Source organism: Cokeromyces recurvatus (assembly GCF_025118155.1).
Source record: "Cokeromyces recurvatus strain NRRL 2243 chromosome Unknown BX663scaffold_10, whole genome shotgun sequence".
NCBI lineage: Eukaryota > Fungi > Mucoromycota > Mucoromycetes > Mucorales > Mucoraceae > Cokeromyces > Cokeromyces recurvatus.
The window spans coordinates 808,821-827,723 of record NW_026251396.1 but is presented as its reverse complement, the minus strand read 5'-3'; the positions used below and the strand labels follow the sequence as shown (position 1 = coordinate 827,723).

The 18,903-nt window shown below is 30.7% G+C and overlaps 7 protein-coding genes across 7 annotated transcripts; 2 read left to right on the top strand and 5 right to left on the bottom strand.

The window, feature by feature from the left end:
* Window positions 1-77: 77 nt before the first annotated feature.
* On the bottom strand, window positions 78-880 carry BX663DRAFT_507449 (uncharacterized protein). The gene is made up of 4 exons (XM_051527347.1): window positions 799-880; window positions 618-702; window positions 469-533; window positions 78-403 (listed from the first exon to the last, which is right to left on the bottom strand). The coding sequence occupies exons 1-4, from the start codon at window positions 844-846 to the stop codon at window positions 341-343; spliced, it is 261 nt and encodes an 86-aa protein (XP_051383732.1). The 5' UTR covers window positions 847-880; the 3' UTR covers window positions 78-340.
* Window positions 881-1,573: 693 nt separating this feature from the next.
* Window positions 1,574-2,347, bottom strand: BX663DRAFT_536177 (60S ribosomal protein L34-B; the record flags this gene model as incomplete). The annotated part of the gene is made up of 3 exons (XM_051530618.1): window positions 2,017-2,347; window positions 1,860-1,939; window positions 1,574-1,744 (listed from the first exon to the last, which is right to left on the bottom strand). The coding sequence occupies exons 1-3, from the start codon at window positions 2,093-2,095 to the stop codon at window positions 1,574-1,576; spliced, it is 330 nt and encodes a 109-aa protein (XP_051383731.1). The 5' UTR covers window positions 2,096-2,347.
* Window position 2,348: 1 nt separating this feature from the next.
* Window positions 2,349-3,119, bottom strand: BX663DRAFT_507448 (VPS4-associated protein 1). The gene has a single exon (XM_051527346.1). It carries the CDS (start codon window positions 3,090-3,092, stop codon window positions 2,451-2,453), a length of 642 nt encoding a protein of 213 aa, XP_051383730.1. The 5' UTR covers window positions 3,093-3,119; the 3' UTR covers window positions 2,349-2,450.
* Window positions 3,120-4,146: 1,027 nt separating this feature from the next.
* BX663DRAFT_485845 (uncharacterized protein) lies at window positions 4,147-4,885 on the bottom strand (the record flags this gene model as incomplete). Its single annotated transcript, XM_051524638.1, has 2 exons — window positions 4,147-4,359; window positions 4,763-4,885. 2 exons carry the CDS (start codon window positions 4,883-4,885, stop codon window positions 4,147-4,149), a joined length of 336 nt encoding a protein of 111 aa, XP_051383729.1.
* A 1,240-nt stretch (window positions 4,886-6,125) lies between these two features.
* Window positions 6,126-7,118, top strand: BX663DRAFT_485844 (uncharacterized protein; the record flags this gene model as incomplete). Its single annotated transcript, XM_051524637.1, has 7 exons — window positions 6,126-6,140; window positions 6,268-6,285; window positions 6,352-6,426; window position 6,541; window positions 6,668-6,704; window positions 6,785-6,926; window positions 7,104-7,118. The coding sequence occupies 7 exons, from the start codon at window positions 6,126-6,128 to the stop codon at window positions 7,116-7,118; spliced, it is 303 nt and encodes a 100-aa protein (XP_051383728.1).
* A 6,460-nt stretch (window positions 7,119-13,578) lies between these two features.
* On the top strand, window positions 13,579-15,123 carry BX663DRAFT_507430 (uncharacterized protein). The gene has a single exon (XM_051527345.1). It carries the CDS (start codon window positions 13,651-13,653, stop codon window positions 15,031-15,033), a length of 1,383 nt encoding a protein of 460 aa, XP_051383727.1. The 5' UTR covers window positions 13,579-13,650; the 3' UTR covers window positions 15,034-15,123.
* BX663DRAFT_507428 (ADC synthase) lies at window positions 15,043-18,555 on the bottom strand. Its single transcript, XM_051527344.1, has 8 exons — window positions 18,337-18,555; window positions 18,168-18,249; window positions 17,963-18,085; window positions 17,761-17,908; window positions 17,294-17,616; window positions 15,825-17,216; window positions 15,299-15,753; window positions 15,043-15,211 (listed from the first exon to the last, which is right to left on the bottom strand). Exons 1-8 carry the CDS (start codon window positions 18,486-18,488, stop codon window positions 15,181-15,183), a joined length of 2,706 nt encoding a protein of 901 aa, XP_051383726.1. The 5' UTR covers window positions 18,489-18,555; the 3' UTR covers window positions 15,043-15,180.
* Between the last annotated feature and the right edge of the window lie 348 nt (window positions 18,556-18,903).

The window sequence follows — 18,903 nt, the reverse complement described above, 5'->3', positions numbered from 1 at the left end:
TAAATCATATCAATTGACAACATTATTTCCTTTCCTTTCAGAGTAACTAATAAAAATACAAGCCTAAATAATAACAGGCGTTAAGTAACTTTAATTTGTTTCAATGATAATGATTGTCATAAGAATAAAATCAAAGCGATATACTTGCGGTGTAATTAGAATAAGTTATATCTACTAAATTAAATAGATTTTATTCTTTGGAATATGCCCTTAGCTCTTGTTTACAACGTGAGATCATATCGATAGTTTCATATGATATGTTTATGCTTACATTATACATGCATTTATTTTTATTTTTTTATTTATTTTATTATTTTTTTTTTGTGCTTGGTGGATATATTTAAACAGAAGGTTTTTCCTTTACAATTTTAGCACCTGGAACGTTAGCAGGATGAAATGTACGCTACAGATTTATATTAATATATTGTACATCTTGAACATCTATATGCATATAGTATACAAGCTTACCTGTGCATCGGCATAAGCATTACCAAAACCATAACCAGTAGCAATAGCAATGGGCCATGTACGTTCTATAAAATTAATAATTAGTTTTTATTTTATTTTATTTTATTTTTCACACTTATCATGGCTAAATCTTGACTGGATCTACTTACTTTTAAATAATAAAGCAGAGGCAACAATGCCGACACTTAAACCAAGTCCTGTTTTAACAATGAAATTTGAAATGGTGCGATCCCACTAATAATAAACATTAATCGGATGAAATAAGATAATTTATTTCTTTCAGAAAAAAAAAAAAAAAGAAAAAAGCAAAAATAAAAATAAATAAAAAACCTTCTGTGCCAAGATGTCTTCACTGGGAATCTTATTTTCAGTTGACATATTATTGAAAGTTTTACAGAAACTAAAAAAAAAAAAAAAAAAAATAAAAAATAAAAAAAAAAACCACTTTATTTTACCCCCGCATATATATGCTCCTGTCGTCGTCACAAGGCAGCAACAATAATGAGTTAAACTGAGATTCAAAAGGTATTAAAGATATGCCAGCCAGGCATTTTTTCCTTTCTAACTTTTCTATAAAAGATACTCAAAAGCAATCTTTTCACTAAAACAAATTCCATGTTCAAGTTTTAGACCATTTGAAGTTTTCATGTACATGTAGAAAATACATATATTGACTCCAATCAAAGTGCATATCTTCCTGGAATTAAATTCTATATTATCATTTAAGACTTTTTACTAGTTGCTTAACAAATTCAATTTTCAACTTTTTTTTTTTCTTTCGTTCTATGTAAAAATGAAATTTCGTTAAATGAATAAATAGTAGTTAGCTCAATTCACATCTCATCAGTAAAGTATAAAATATCATTATTAAAACAATAAAATGGTAAATGAAGAGATCTAACTAAAAGTTAGTAATTAACTCAAACTCTTTTTTTTTTTACGGTGGCATCATTGTGAATATTACTCACTCCATTCCTTTCCTTTAATAAACCATTTTTCTTTAAGTCATAATTCCTAATACAACTTACAAATAGATAGTTCCATTAATTAATATTCAGAGGGGATGAGATTGTTTATTAAAGTGCTTATATAAAACAAAAGCTACTTATTTTTGGGCCTTGAGAACTCTCTTGACAATCTTTTGTTCTTCAATCAAGAAGGCACGAACAATACGGTTTCTAACGCATTGACCACAACGAGAACCGCCATAGGCACGGCTAACGTGCTTTTGAGTCTTGGAGACAGTGGCAAATTCACGAGGACGGAGAGCTTTGATCTATAGATGTAGGGTGTTTAAATTAATAATCTATACAACTATTCCCCTTTCTATCTCTCCCTCTTTCTTTCTTTCTTTCTTTCTATCTATCTTTTTTTTTAGTTAATAAACTTACACCGGCAAGAGTTTCACCGCAGTCACCACAACGGGGAGCCTTGACAGGCTTCTTTTGGTATTGGAAAACAAGCTTTCCACCTAATGAAAAAAGAAAAAAAAATGGATGTATAATTTTAATAATGCTGCATTGTAAAATTATGATGTGTTGAATTTACCAGGAGTCTTGACAGCACGAACACGGTTGGAACGAGTGTTGTAAGAACAACGACGTCTGTATGTAAGTCTTTGAGCCATTGCTGTTAATTATCTTTATAAAGTGAAACAAAAAAAAAATCAAATATCAAACATCGAAGCAGAGATTAAAGTTAAAAGAAAAATATATAGGAATCCATTTAATATAAAATTGAGATTAGGTTAGCTTATCATCTATGCATGAAATGGATGGATTATTTGTTTACCTCCCAAATGCAGCAATAAAATAAAAGGGAAGATTCAACATTTTGCTCCCTTTACTTGCCGTTGTATTTCCTTTCTCCCCGCTTTATTAAAAAAAAAAAAAAAAAAAAAAATAAAGAGAGAAAAATACAAAAGCTAACAAGTCCGGATCGGATTTTTTTTTGTCAAAATAATAGAAAAACAATAAAGGTTCCTATTTTTGTAATGTAGGCATTGCTTTGGGGACTTCAGGAAACTGTAAAGTTTTTAACTTTTCTGCAGCTTCCTTTTTTTGAATTTTCTTTTGATATTCACGTTGACGTAAATAAAAGTAATCTCTTTGAATAACAAAACGAACTGGTTGCTGAGGTAAATTATTACTTATTTTCGGTGATGAGGAATGGATAGTTGAATTACTACTATTAAGACTCTTTTCTTCATCGTTATCTGCTTTATCACTTTTTGTCTCTTCGTCTTCTTTTTTTCCTTCTTTCTCCTTTTTATCGTTTCCTTCTTCTTTTGTTTTTTTGGTTGTCCAAGATTTCAAAGCAGAACCGATGCTTGATACTAATTCAATGACACTATCACTTTCAGGTGGTCTATTTGCTAGTTCTTTCTTTTTTATCTCCCGTTGTTGAGAGTTTCTGGTTGTTTTTGGTGAACCTCCTAGCTTTGAACAAAAATTGGAATCGCCGAGATGACTCTTGCAAATATAAAACCAATCTGCATTACTATTGTCTGCAGATGTCAATACAACTCCAGTGAACTTATTACAAACAAAGCATGGTCTTTCCTGTGTTACTAATCGTGCAATATATAGGTTCTGTAGTCGTTGCTGTGTTGATTCTAACATCATTTAAATAATAGGAAGGAAACAAAAAAAAAAAAAAAAAAAAGAAAGGAAAAAATCCAAAAAATTGAAGTTTCAAATATCGCTTTTACTTCCGTTAACAATATAAGCCCTGATTTTTTTTTCTTTTTTTTTAAAATGTTTTATTCATGAATTAATTTTAATATTCTCTCATGTTCAAGATCTTGATTACATCAACATTACCCAGGTCGATTCAATAATGAGAATGTGCAACTAATAAAAAGTCCTTTAAATTGGCTCATCAAAGATTAAAAAGAGACGGGAAGAAGAAGAACGTTAACGAGGAAAAGTGTAACGATTACACTATTATTAGAAAGTCTTTACAAGAATTATGATGTTGGTGCATACAGAATCCTATAGTGAAATTATTAATTGTGTCCTTGAAAGATAGTTCGAATGACTAATTAATATACAAGCCAAGTAAGAACAGTGTCGCCTTCATATAAAAAAGTTGATTTAAAAGGAAAAAAAAACAGGGGATTTCCATCCTTGTTAATATGTGTTAGCAGTTATTAAAAGCTGCTTTAAGGTGTCATGAAATTTATAAAACTGCGAATATTTTCATTCATAAGCATGTCCATTCCTTAAAGAAAACACAAATTCTTTACAGCCTTTGTCATATGACAACGTTCATTATAATTCGCTAACATAATATCCTAATTTGAATGCAGACAAAAAGTTCTTATACAGTGTGCGTACGGTCCCAAATGGCGCTTTTTCTAAATCGCAATAAGCGTATAAAAAATTCTCAAATAGCGCCATTTGGGACCGTACGCACTGTATTCTTTTGGGGTTCAAAGGCACACAGATCTCCATGTTGACTACTCCAAGCAGACAGATTGCACCAAGAATAGTATAACTAACTGCTTTAGCTGAAGGTGTTGTAACAATAGCATGAGTACCTCGAGTTGAGTAGATCTTGCTGTAGACAGTTTTATGTTAATGTCAAATGCACTTTCGTCAATGAAAATGCAATTTTTTGTACAGTTCATATCAGTTTTTTGACCAAGTTTCATCCCATTCATATCTCTCTATAATCTTAGCACTTTGGTTTCTTGCGATTGAATGACGAGTAGCTTTTTTTGATACTTAAATTACACTCGGTGGATATAAACTTTCCGACTACAGTTTCTTTCGGACTAAAGCCTTCAAAGCTTTTGGCGAGTTCATCAACTACATCAGACACTCGAGCATGAGGATATTCGTCAAAAAATTGTATAAGCTGCTCTTTATGTTCCTCTTGAAGCTGACTCTTTTTTTGGTGTTAATCTTGTTGGTTCGTTTTTCGTCAATGTTCCACTCAGGATCGTCCCTAAATTTCTTGGTCTAATCCTATCCTGTACGCATATTAAGCAGCTCTTCTAGCTAGCAGCTGCAGTACTTGGAAGTTTAATCTTCAGGTAATAAACAAACAAGGTCTTTTGACTATCAGAATAATTGGTATACTTGCTTGGAGTGCTGTTTATCGTCTTCAAGTCCTCATAACAAAGACAAATTTCAGAACCTAGGTGAGCAGGTGACCATCACTACCATTGGTGTCTAAAGCAAAATGAATAGAAGCACGTGGCACTTTTATGCTCAAGAGAGGTCTAGAAACTGCTTTCAAGGAAAGTGTTTTGATAGGATGCGAAGGCAAAAGACAGAATCTCTATTACTTTTTTTTTCCCAGCTTCTTGGAAGAACCGACGTATTTGAGTCTTCAAAGGAGTAGTGTTGAAATAATTTTTACTCTTCTTTATATATTTCTTTATTCGCGACAAAATTATGAAAGACAACATGTTTTCTACAGCTCAGAGTTTGGTCAAAGTTTGCTTTTATATAAATGGCTCAAACTCGTTTTTGTAGCTCTAGTTAATTGTAGAACAAACTTTCCTTTTATTTTTTTTTTGGGGGAGGGTGGAGCCACTGCGTAGCGCTAACCTTCCTTTTCGGATGGCTTTTTGTACCATAATGTATATCAGAGGAAGAATAAAAAAGAGAATAGATCGTTACGATTTTATTTTGAGACGATCATATCTAAGATGCCTGGTTTCGATAAGGTAGTGGTATCCCCTGTTTATAGATAATAATCTTAAACAACGTAGATGTAAGAGGAAATAGAAAAAAAATATTTATTAGTTTTATGAGTCTTCTTCTTCTTCTTGGCCTTTGTCTTTGTTTCAAGCTTGGTCTCAAAAGAGAAACGCACGCGCTCTCTTCCAATTCTCTAATTCTCTTTTCTTCTTTTGTCTTCTTCTCATTCACTTTAACAACAAAGTTGTTAAGCTCACACTGTATAGAATACATCAGTACACTGCTGCTATAGTCAGTTTGTTTGCAATCAATACCTTAACAAAATAAAGCGCACTTGTTAGATCAAAGACAAATATGAGGCCTGGTTGAGCTTTTGGAACCAATAAAAAAATATTTTTGTCGCATTTTGCTGTTGTTGTATAAAGATAGCGCATGTTGCTATGTTGAATGTATTAATTTTACGATAAAACTTAAGATATTTAAGGGATTACCACTTCCAATCATCATGATGAGACGATGAAGATATAGAACAAGTTGCGTTCGATTTTTGAAACACCCTCGCAAGCAAGGGAATCTTGCTACTGTATGTGTGTGTATGCGTGTGTGTTAAGATATTAAAAGAAAAGAAAAAGAAGAAAAAACGGGGTACTGCAAAAAGTTGGCGTACGACGTATAAAAGTACTATACGTCGTTCGCCACAATTTAAGCTGCGATTTTTTTTTTTTTTTTTTTTTTTTTGATTGTTTATTTCTACTAATTTTTAAAATAAAACTTCCAAATAAAAAATATATTATGTTCAATATAAGATCATAGAATAAATATATCCAAAAAAAAAAAGACATTTCTATTGCTAATATTCATTATTTTTTTAATGTTTAAATTCACAGCTATTTTGGCTGTGTTTTTTTTTACAGGGAGGAAAAAAAAAAGTAATCACACTATTTGCATTGTGAAATTACAGAAAAAAATACCTTTTTTCCCAAAAATGGATCCATAGAAAATCATATGATCATAGAGAAAGTTAAGAAAATTACTATCTTTCTACATTAGTTGTTATTTCTTTTTTATTCTTTTCTTTTATTTATATGTTTTTTTCTTTTACTTTAGATTAATACTTATTTACTTACAATTATTTTATTTTCTATAGATATTTATTATATTCAAAGTAGTATAAAAAATTAGAATATCCTTATTAACGAATTTATACTGACCATTTTTATTTCTTTCTTAGCAAAAGAGTCTTGTTTATGTTGGTAGTAGCCTTTTCTACTTTTTATACAGAGCATTTTTCAGTGATATGTTAAAGGTAAGAAAATAACTATTGTCTTTAACTCTTGTTCTTTATATTAACACATATACTGACTTGTCTATTATATTTAATCAAACGCTTTTTAAACAGATAAACAAATGTATATAAAAGGGTAAAATAAAACATAACATTTATCTGTTAATTCCAAAAGTATACTTTCTTTGTCTAATATAAGATATACCAACCTTATCTTTTATTCTCTTCTTTTAGGACTTTTTACTTTTTTTTTTTCAAATAGCTTTTGTCCTTTTTGGAAAACTTTTTTTTTGTTTTCGGTAAGCATTTTATCCTTTTGAATACCAATACTCTTTTTTATTTTTTTTATTTACTAACTAATCAATTTTGTTTATTATAGATTGTTTATTTTGCTTCGGTTTAACTGCTATAATTTAGCTTCCTGGAGCCCTGTCATTATTATCTCTGTCTCTATCTTTTTCTCTTATCTATTTGTATCTATTTACTGCGTATTTGTGCTATTTCTTTTCAAAGATGCAAAGGTAAGTGCAATCGTATTTTCTATTATTAATTGCAAGAAATATCCTTTTATTTTTTATTATTTCAAAAGCAATTTATTTTTTGCAATAATTTATTTGCTATATATTTCATTATTATTATTTATATTATTTATATTATTATTATTATTATTATTATTATTATTCTAAATATAAATAAAGCCACATTTTATGTAAACAAACTATATCTTTATTTTTAAATAACGTCCAATAAACAAGGCAATAATAAAAGCCTAATATGTATTAAATGTATTTTATAAGCCAATAATAATGATCAAACGTAAATAAACGTTATTTATTCTACAAAATACCAATGATGGTTTATGTTTTTCAAAGAAATAGCCAATCAAATGTAAAAAGTTATACGTTGTATGTATGGAGTACTATACGTCGTACTCACGTACTGCATATATGGTATACGGTACGTAGTACGTACGTACGCTGTATAGTACTCCATACGTACGACGGACAAATTTTTTTTGCAGTGGGGGGTTTCCAGACAGTTAAGCGGGTCTTAAATAAACTCACCTAATATAAAATGCCTTACAAGTGGATCTGTACCATGTTAAAGAAGAAGATGAGAGTTTATGTCAATTTAGTAAAGTCGCACAAGATAAGAAGCATATTGCCTATCTGGAAGAATGCTTAGCAAGACTTTTTTTTTCACCTTCGACTTTCTTAGTAATCTGATCGTATACTCTAAAATGTCTAACTTCCTAATTAAATCAGCCTTCTACAGTCAAGTCAACTTCACAATAAATTCGAAAAGAGAGAGATGTACGTTCAAAAGAGTTTTTATATGTGAAAACTAACTCTATACTTATTCATGTTCTTTTAGCTCCCAGTCCTGATTTGTCGGAAGGATCGATCTCTTCCGCAGATGTCAAGCGAACTGTAAAAATAAAGTACTTCCTGGGTGGAGGAAGCAAGGAGTGGAAGCCGAAAGAAGAGGTAAATAAGTGTGTGGATACCTATAGCTGAATAAAGCCTAAACATTACTTTTAGCTTCTTGTCAAAAACATCAACATTACTGAAGCATTAAAGAGATTCAGAAATAAGTCCACTGGCGAAGTCGATGAAGGAAATAACATAAATTGCTTGAGAATCCTGTAAGTATTCAAAGTGTTATGATTGTAGTTGCCTCTATAACTAAGTTAATAGAAATAAACCATCATTTATTACATAATAAAGAGGTTATTCATATAAAACTAGTATATTGAACTTCACAGCATAATATTCATTCTACACTCAGTTTTAATAATAGTCATTGCTAGAGTATTCGAGCAATAATAATAATTATATACATCGTATTATAATAATAAGAATTCAATAGGTTTATGACTGTTATGTTGAATTAGATGATTATTTATACAAGTCATACATATTATATATACATCCATAATATTAGATATTGTTATGCCATAACATCTTAGAGGATGATAATAATAGTAGCTTATAAATAATTCGTATTGCTATAGCGGGCATATTCACTGTGAATTAATATTAACGCGTTGCTTACCCCAGACCCCAGACCCTAAACCCTAGAAATAATGCTTTATTATATTTTATATTTTTAGCAACAGTGGCAGCTCAGGGGGGAATAAAGATAAAAACATATCCTATTGTATACAGAATTATTCGGAGACAATATTTGTGCATATTTGTGCATAAAGGCTTTATTATAGCAGTATTCACTTATCTAAATCACACTCCTATCAATGTCACTTACCTTGCAAAAAACATATAAATAGCCCTTATCATCTTTCCATATAATTTTCGTGGTACAATTTTTATATTATCTTTGTACTCAAACACAAAGAGCTATCTTTCCTCTTTCTCTTCACGCGCTAACTTCAACTGGAACTGTTTTGATTAGCAAAAGATAGAGAAAAAGAAATAAACAAAAGACAAGTCTGTGAAAACTTTGTATAATTTATTAAAGATAATATAAAAATTGTACCACGAAAATTATATGGAAAATCGAGGGCTATTTATATGTTTTTACCAGGTAAGTGTTATTAATGGAAATTCGGTTTAGATAATCAAGTTTTACTATAATAAAGTGTTTTACATAAAACATTGTCTCCAAATAATTCTGCGATCAATAAGATATTTCTTTATTCTTTTTTTTCTCCCTGAGTTGTCGCTGTTCCTAGAAACATAACGAATCATTATTATTGGACTGCGACACATTAATATCAATTCTCAGTGAATATGTCTAGCTGCAACAATACCACTTATTTATGAGTTACTATCATCATCATTGTATAAGATTTCATAACGATATTCAATATTATCAATGTATATATAATATATATTACTGAAGAACAATTATGTAATTGAATACACCAGTCATAATCCTATTTGAATAATGTATATAATTATTATTATTGCTCGAACATTCTAACAATGACTATTATTAAAACTGAGTGTAGAATGAATATTATGCTGGGAAGTTAAATATACTAGTTTTATATGAATAACCTCTTTATTATGTAATAAATGATGGTTTATTTCTATTAACTTAGTTATAGAGGCAACTACAATCATAACAGGAACAACTCTTCTCACTCTAGCTCCTTCTCTCATATATTCCCCCTTAATAAGTTTGACGATAACAAATGTGTTACTAGATACTTCTATGGAAGCACTCGCAAAGCTTTGAGATCAATATCTAGCCGCATGAAGCCCAGGTTCGAGCGTACACCTACCAAGGCAGTTGTGTACTGCAAGAACGAAGCTGATGTAATTAAAATCAGTCCAAAAAAACATAGCTTTCTCTAATAATATTTGTAAGTAGAGAGTTGGAGAAGATGATAAAGAGAGTGAAGGAGAAAAAGAAGATAGAGAAGAAGAGAAAGAAGAGAAAGAAGAAAATGAAGTAAAGAAAGACATGATGAGTATGGTCAAATACCTAGTCAGACATGAGGGTCAGTTCCATGCTTGTGTTGCAAACACCTCTGAAGCTTCATTCACGGAAATGCATTTAATGCCGGTTATTCGAAGAGTGTTACTACAAGATGGAAGCAAAGACATTTTATATGCCATGTAAGTGTATACCTAGTTATTTTTATTTATGCCTATACTAACCGCTGTATATCATGCTCATGGATATAATTGACAAGCCAAATAAAGATGGCTGTTATAACTGTAGTCGTATTTACAACTAAGTTAATAAAAATAAACTATCATTTATTTAATTAATAAAGAGTTTATTTGAATAAAACTAGTGTATTGTACTTCACAGCATAATATTCATTCTACACTCAGTTTTAATAATAGTCATTGCTAGAGTATTCGAGCAATAATAATAATTATATACATTGTATTATGTAATAATAAGAATTCAATGGGTTTATGACTGTTATATTCAATTACATAATTATTGATACAAGTCATACATATTATATATACATCCATAATGGTGTATATTGTTAGGGGGAATATTCACTGTAAATTAATATTAACGCGTTGCTTATCCCAAAGACAACAATCGGATATATTTTAATAACAGCAACAGCTCAGGCAGAAATATGCATACTGCATGCAGAAATATTTGGAGACAAAATTTGTGCATATTTGTGCATAAAAGCTTTATTATAGCAGTATTCACTTATCTAAATCACACTCCTATTAATATGACTTACTTTACAAAAACATATAAATAGCACTCGTCATTTTTCCATATTTTTTTCTTCCTGTACAATTTCTGTATTATTTTATCTTTAATAAACTATACAAAGTTTTCACAGACTTGTCTTTTCTTTTTTTCCCTTTCCTTATCTTTGTACTCAAAACAATGGCAAGAAACTAGACCTCATGATTGGCACAAAGGTCAAGAGCAAAGAGCTCTATTTCTTCTTTGTTGAAGTGAAAAGACCGGAGACTACAAGCAAATATCAACCTGAAGATGACTACGCAAAACTAATGAAGCAGATGAAAGGATCTGTGGACGAGCAACTTTGTTTGGGAGTGCAAAACCCTTCTTCACTTGGTCTTTTGGTCGAAGGTATGCTCTCATTTTGTATGTTGTGTACCAAAAAAGAACATGCTGTCTAATACAAATACTTTGATAGGATTTAACCGTACGCTTTTCCAAACGATGGTTCTTGCTGATGGAGTATATATGCCTATGGCAATTAATCGCTTCTCTTTAATTGAACAAAGTCACCACCTTGTACACTTGCCTTCAATTGTTGAAGCTTTTTATTTTGTTAAGGTATTGATTGCAAACAAACTGACTATAGCAACAGTGTACTGATGTATTCTATACAGTGTGAGCTTAACAACTTTGTTGTTAAAGTGAATGAGAAGAAGACAAAAGAAGAAAAGAGAATTAGAGAATTGGAAGAGAGCGCGTGCGTTTCTCTTTTGAGACCAAGCTTGAAACAAAGACAAAGGCCAAGAAGAAGAAGAAGACTCATAAAACTAATAAATATTTTTTTTTCTATTTCCTCTTACATCTACGTTGTTTAAGATTATTATCTATAAACAGGGGATACCACTACCTTATCGAAACCAGGCATCTTAGATATGATCGTCTCAAAATAAAATCGTAACGATCTATTCTCTTTTTTATTCTTCCCCTGATATACATTATGGTACAAAAAGCCATCCGAAAAGGAAGGCTAGTGCTATGCAGTGGCACTGTAATTCCAAATAATCTTTAACATTTTTCCTTTTATCCCAAAAAGGTTTTTCTTTCCTTCTTTTCCATAGCGATCTGACCAGGGCAAGACAGTATATATAAATGCGATGTGCTTATTGGTCATTTTTTAATTTCAAAATAAAATTCTTCTTTAATCGTAATTCCAAATTATAATGTAATTAGGAATCTCTTTGGGAGGACACTGAGACTCTTCTTTATAAAATTATTTTCATAGAGCGTTTTTTTCCTCCTTTTCCTTTTAATTTTAGCTTTTATTAATAAAATATGTCTGAACCTTTTTATTTTTACTGCGCTCTTTCTATTCAAATCATCTAATCTATTTTATTAACATTTATTCATCCTTAGTGATGTATTGCATTAATTTTATTTTAATGTTCCTGAATAATACACGGAGGAGGAAGGGTTAATGATCTTCTCTCTCTCTCTCCTTTTTCTACTACATTGTTTCTTGTATGCTTTTCATTGTGTTTAGTGTAACAATAGTCGTATTTACTACTTATATTTTGGGTAACACAATCTTAACCTTGATAGACTTTGAAGTACTCTATTTTAAAAAGAGAACAGTTTTTATAGTGAAATTTACAGACTTGAAAACATTAATAATTTTACTAGATGGAATACTATCTTCAACAGAGTATCTTGCTTTATTTTTGTTTTGTTCTACTGCTTCTTTGGATATAATAGTAGGTCAGTGATTGCATACTTATTACCTTTGTAAAGCAGTGACTGAACTAACAATAATTTAGATGAAGCCCAGAAATAGCAATAAAGACATACCTATGAATATACTTGAAAGGAAATATATATGTATATATATATCTATAGTTTACTTGATATTATAATGTACTTTTTTTTTCTTTTTCTTTAGAAGAAATCATTTTCTTTCGGTGAAATATGAGAGCAGCAAGTAACCTATCATTCTTTTTACCATATATCTAAATAATATGCATAAAGATATTTCAAGTCTTATTTATGACATCATTCTTTACCCTTCTTTATTTTTATATCATATGTTTATAAGACAAAGCAAAATAGAATTTATATGCATATTTCATTTTCATAATAAATAATCGAATAAATGCTTGTTTATCTTTGGCTTTGTTAATTATATACTCTATGTATACTTTAGTTATAGCAACACGTTTTGATTGTCAAACAAAGATTGCATTTTTTACAGTTCAATGATGTCTTTTGTATGTAAGAAAAAATAAATACCTTCTTAAAGGTTATTGATAGTACTTATGTAATTTAGCAGACTATTTAAATAAACTGTATATTTTAATGGTTAATGAAAGAAAGGAAGAAAAAAAAATAGTACAAGTAACTCATTTTAAAGATGGTACGTTTGGCAGATATTCATATTTATTTTATTTTATTTTTTTGCACTCACTATTCACTCAATATATTGACTTTATTTTTCCCGTCATCGATGACAAAGCTTGAGTGTAATAAGTGATTACGCTAAAGACTTGGTTAGACCCTTTTCATATTATACCTATTACTTACTTTTTATTGCTCCTTTAGAATAAATAATCTTCTTAGGTAATCTTGACATCTTATTATAATATTTATTATGGCCAACTATTTGTACATTATTGCATGAGATGGACCCATTTAGCTCATAACAAGTCTTCTCCTCCTCCATTCTGTCATTCAAACCGGGTTACCAATTATTTAATTGGCTATTTCATAACTATACTTGCAGTTTGCTCTTTATTTTAGCTCTTACTATGTATCCTTTTTTTTTTCTTTTTTTTTTTAAGAAAAAAAAAAGGATCTTATGATTTACTTTTTTTCTTTTTGATCTGACCGAGAGAATAATACAATACAGTATGTGTTTAAAATAGGCTGTCGTGTTGGAAAATTATAAAATTGTTTAACCGTAACATGAATACTCTAAAAAAAGATTATGAAATCTTGTGACCAACAATAGGGTACTCTTCTTTCAAAATTGTCTTTATATTTTTATTTTTTTTTCCTTTCTTTCTTTTTCTCTTAAATTTCTTTTTTTTTTCTTTTATTTCTCCTTTGTCATATAAAATGGCTCTCGGAGAAAAAAATGAAGAAATAGATATTATTGATATTCAAGATAAGATGGGCTATGTTGATACAGGTTTTGTTGAAATATGTCCTACTATTAAACAACCACAACTTGTAACTTCAAATACATCCTATTTGAATATTAAAGAACCAAAACCCCAAAGACAGGTGCAAATAAATTCTGATTATTATTTAAAACCATATTCAAATGATTATCAAGCTTTGAATAATAATAATAATAATAATAATAAATCAGATTCAACTGATGAAACTTTACCAAGTCACTCATTTAATAATGATGTAGTTGTGTCACAGCAGCTACAAGAAAGATTATTAGAAAGCAAACCATCTAATAAAGGGAAAGGGAAAGGATCTTCAACTAAAGCCACATCCATATCACCAACCTATACTCCCAGACTATGGCCGAATCAGATTGGATCATCTAATGTAACCGAATCTCAACAAAGATTGTTATCATTATCAGACCCTAATAGTCATAGTCTGGAATACGAAAACGTAGATAGTAATGAAGTAAAAGATAGGGTCGTTTCCAAATTGTATGAGATTGCAGATATGTTAAAGTCATTAAATATTGTAGAGAAGCAACAACAACAACAACAACAACAACAACGTCTTAAAAAGAGAAGCTCAACTGCTTCTCTTTCCTCTCACTATAATGATGCTGTATCATCACCTCCATTGAGACCTACGCCATCGAAATCAAGTCCATATCAATATCAGCAACCATCTATACAAAGAAAGTCAAGTCAAAACAGTAGTAGTAGTGGAAGTAGTAATAATAATAATAATATTAAGAACAAAAGTAATTTTGATCCTACCTCTGAGAATAACAACAGCAAACGAAAACATCACAGAGATATCATGTCTACAGATCATTTTCAAGTTGATAATCCTTTGTCACACTATCATGAGACATCACCTAATAATCGTCATCATTCTCTTTATTATCCTCGTCCTCCTTATGAACCAGATTATAATCATCATTTTTACTATCATCCAGAAGATAGATATAATTATCATACAATAGCACCACCGCCGCCACCATTACCTCATCTTCATCCGGATCCTCATTCTTCAAGATTTTATCATGGTTCAATCAAAAATGGATCAAGTCGACAAAAATCATATAATAACGATATTAGGTCAGCTAATGTCAATCATGAGCAGCACTATTATGTTCCTAAGCCAATGTTACAACGAAAAGGGTCTAGAGGGAATTCGAGAAGACCCGTGATGAGACAGGTACCGATATACGATGACATAATTTATGATCCTCAATTTCATCCTCCAGATAGAGTAAACCCTCACTATTATCGCTATTATAAACAACCCTATTCTCCTATTCATTATTATCCAGCCTAATATTATTAAATACATATACATATACATATACATATATATACATATACACTACATATAATTTAATAACAATAATTGAAAGAAAAAAAAAACCACATATATTTTATTATATCTAATAAAGTCTATTTTAATTAACTGATATTTACAATTCTATTTATGATTATCGATATATTCTTTTATACTATATATATATACAACACACACACAAATACAAATCAGCAATTCGTTATAAAATATAATTCTATATGTATATAACGTTATATCTTACCTTGGGGCAACGCTCTTTGTTTTTAATAACGTCTCTTTCCATTCTTGTTCAGGATTTGATAAATAAGTAATTGCGCCTCCACCGCCTACTGAAATCTTTATAGAGTCATTTGATTTCATAGAAGCAACAGCAGTTCGAATAACGACATTAAAATCCGCGTTCCCATTCCCAAGAGAAAAATAGCCTAAACAGCCAGAATAGACACCACGTGGACGATGACGCTCAAGCTCATCCAAGATCTGCACCGACCTTAATTTAGGAGCACCCGTCATAGATCCAGGAGGGAAACATTTTCGTAGAGCATCCACAGTATTTACATCAGATCGTAAATTACCTCTAATCGTGGATACAAGGTGATGTACTTTTTCATAAGTTTCTACATGCATTAATTTGGGTACTCGTACACTACTAGGCTCACATACTTGAGCTAAATCATTACGAATCAAGTCTACAATCTATATAAATAAGGTTAATGGATCATGAATCATCCTTATTAATATATTATAGATATAAAGGAGTTCATTACCATTAAATTTTCAGCTCTTTCTTTCACATCTTGCCATAATTGTTGCTTTCGTACATTATCTTCCGTAGTCTTCCTTTCTTGACATCGTTTTCCTAAATCACATTGACCGTTTGGACAGACACAGCTCAAGACACGACCCACTGTCCCTTTGATCGGTTTCATCTCAGCAATGCCATCTTTTATCTTTAAGAACCTCTCTGGACTTGAACTTAACAAACTCAGTTGAGGAAACATAAGTAGAGCTGAAAAGGGGGCTGGATTGTTTTTTCGTAAATAATAGGTATAAAGTTGCCATAGTGCATCATGGTTCATTTGCTTCCTTGATAGTTCCAATCGAAACCGAGTTGTTAAACAAATTTCATAAGATTCACCTTCTCGAATATGATCAATACATGATTCAATCGCTTTAAGATAGGATTTATGCTCAGTATCAGCTTTAAAAAGACCTTGTTCATCAGATGTCATTGTAGAATCCTGAAGACTAGCTAAATAAGGAGTCAAAGTCGAAGAAGAAGAAGAAGGCGTTATTTTAGTAAAACTATGAACAGATTCATGATGATGGACCCCATCTGCAACCTTTGCCATGCATTCTTCTTGAGCGTCAATCCATGCCATAGCCTCCTCATGTTGCTGAAAGATGCCATCAAATAAAGAAGATAAAGTGATATCTGGATGAGGATCTATTACTAAACAACATAAATAGACTTTCTGTTGATTTTGATCAAAGATGAAGAACCGATCCACAAACTGAAATGCAGCATCAGGTTCCTCTATACATAAACAGCAATTCTGTTGTCCTTGATGTGAACATGAACAATGCTGTTCTTTAGGTGTTCGATAGCCCTCCATACTTTCTCGTTTCATTTCATATCCAAAATAGCCAATCAGACCACCTTGAAATTCTAGTAACCTACTATCATTTATCTGCCTTGCATCATCATCAATAGGATGAAGATCGATTTGATTGCACTGATTGAGCATGTTGGCAATATAATCAAAAAATGTAGCTTCCTTCTCAAGATAGTCTATTGTTGTTGTTGTTGCTGCTGCTGCTGCTGCTTCATCACGCTTATTTATACGTACTTCTCTATGTAATGTAGAATAGGATACTATCATGGCAGGATCGATCGAAAGGAGTGAATATTGCGAATAGGGAGACGACTTTCGACTACTATCTAACCACCCAATATACGATTTATCTAAATTGGACTTATTTGACAAAAAATCATTTACGAATGCTTCAGGTTCAACCCAATTAGCAGAGCTCGTCTTGATATATAATTTCATCTTTGGATTCATTGATTGTATTTGGTTTATGATTGGTTTAGATGATGTAACTGAATAAGATAATAATTCAGGACTTAAAAAGGATTCTGATAAAGTACGATTATCCTAAAATGTAATACAAAAAAAGAATTAGAATGATTGACTTCTCTATCGACTCTATAGATTTATAGAATTTCAGTTACATTGACTAGTAACCAATGATAGGTCTCCTTTTGGAAATTAAATATCATCTTCTCTCCACATTCAGTTGAAACAGATTCTGGATGAAATTGTACTCCCCAAATAGGCAGAGTTTTATGCTGAAATCCCATAATCGTTATTTGTTGATTATTATCTAATGATAACTCGTCATCAGTATGTTTCAAGAAATGATGACGACGATTATTTTCTTTTATGCTATTATCACTCTCTTCAGTATCTGCTAAAAAGGAAGCATTCTTTAATGCATGTATATCTGCATCGTTTTCATAGCAAAAAGCTGTCAAAACAAGATCATTTGGCAAAGCTATATTCATCATTTTTTTTTGAAAGGGAGTGATAGTGATAGTGATGATGGTAGTAGTAGTAGTAGTAATGATGATGATGATGATAGTTAGTATATATGTATATATTCAAATTCTAATTCTATATATTTATAATTCGACATTACAGTTCTTATCCACTACAAGAGAATGATAGCGTACAGCCCAAAACGATGAGGGACAATTATGAAAGAGATCACCAAATAACACATTTTCACCCTTTTTGTGATGAATTTGTGACATTCGACCGTGCATAATTCTTGGGGCGTGAATTACCTTGAGGATTAATTTAGCCTTTACAAAATATACATATTATAATTTATACTTTACCTTCCCACCAAATAAATGGCCAATACCTTGATGTCCCAAACATATACCAAAGATAGGTCGATGATACTCAGGATGCTCTGAATTTAACTGTGCCTCTAAAAGTTGTGTACAAATACCAAAGTCCTTTTATTTTATTTATTTTAGAAGGCATAAAATTAAGTATTCGATGCTATTTTTTTTCCCCTTATTTCCTTTTGTTTTATACCTGACTTCTTTCTGGTCTTCCAGGACCTGGAGAAATAATGATATTATCAAAATAAGGTAAAATTTTTGTAGTAAATTCTTTCCTATAAAAAAAGAATAGGGAAAATTAATATACATGGAGACGTTTAGTGTTTTTTTTTCTGTTTTTTTTTTTGAAAGAGGAAACATACCAAGTAAACTGATCATTACGAATGACCATCACATTCTTGTCATTATCAAAAAGCTGTAGTAAATTGAAAGTGTAAGAATCGTAATTGTCTATAATTAAAGTCTTGATGAACTGTAGTTTCCTTATTTTATCTTCTTCTTCTATTTCTGTCATGGTATAAAATATAAATAATAATAATAATAATAATAGTAAAAAAGTATGTTTTATACCTGACTACGAGGTTGAATGTTGATGAGATTTATTTATTTATTTTTTTTTTTTTTTTTTGATAGATTCATATTTCAATATGATTGGGTGAAATAATTCTGATTTTGATGCGAGATTTCGTTATGACTCAAAAGAGCATGAATACATTAAAATCGTTCGAGTTAAATTAAACAGGAAAGATAACTGAAAGGAATCTACCAAATGGACAGCTAAAAGAGTATTAAAAAAAAACCTCTTCATCCACTGAATTGGGATGTGTCAGCTAAACTTCTTTGTGTTAAGGACAAGACGATTTAGACTCGAGTAATACTCTGTAGTAAAGAGGAGCATCTGTGTTGTGGTCATGATACAACTTATTATA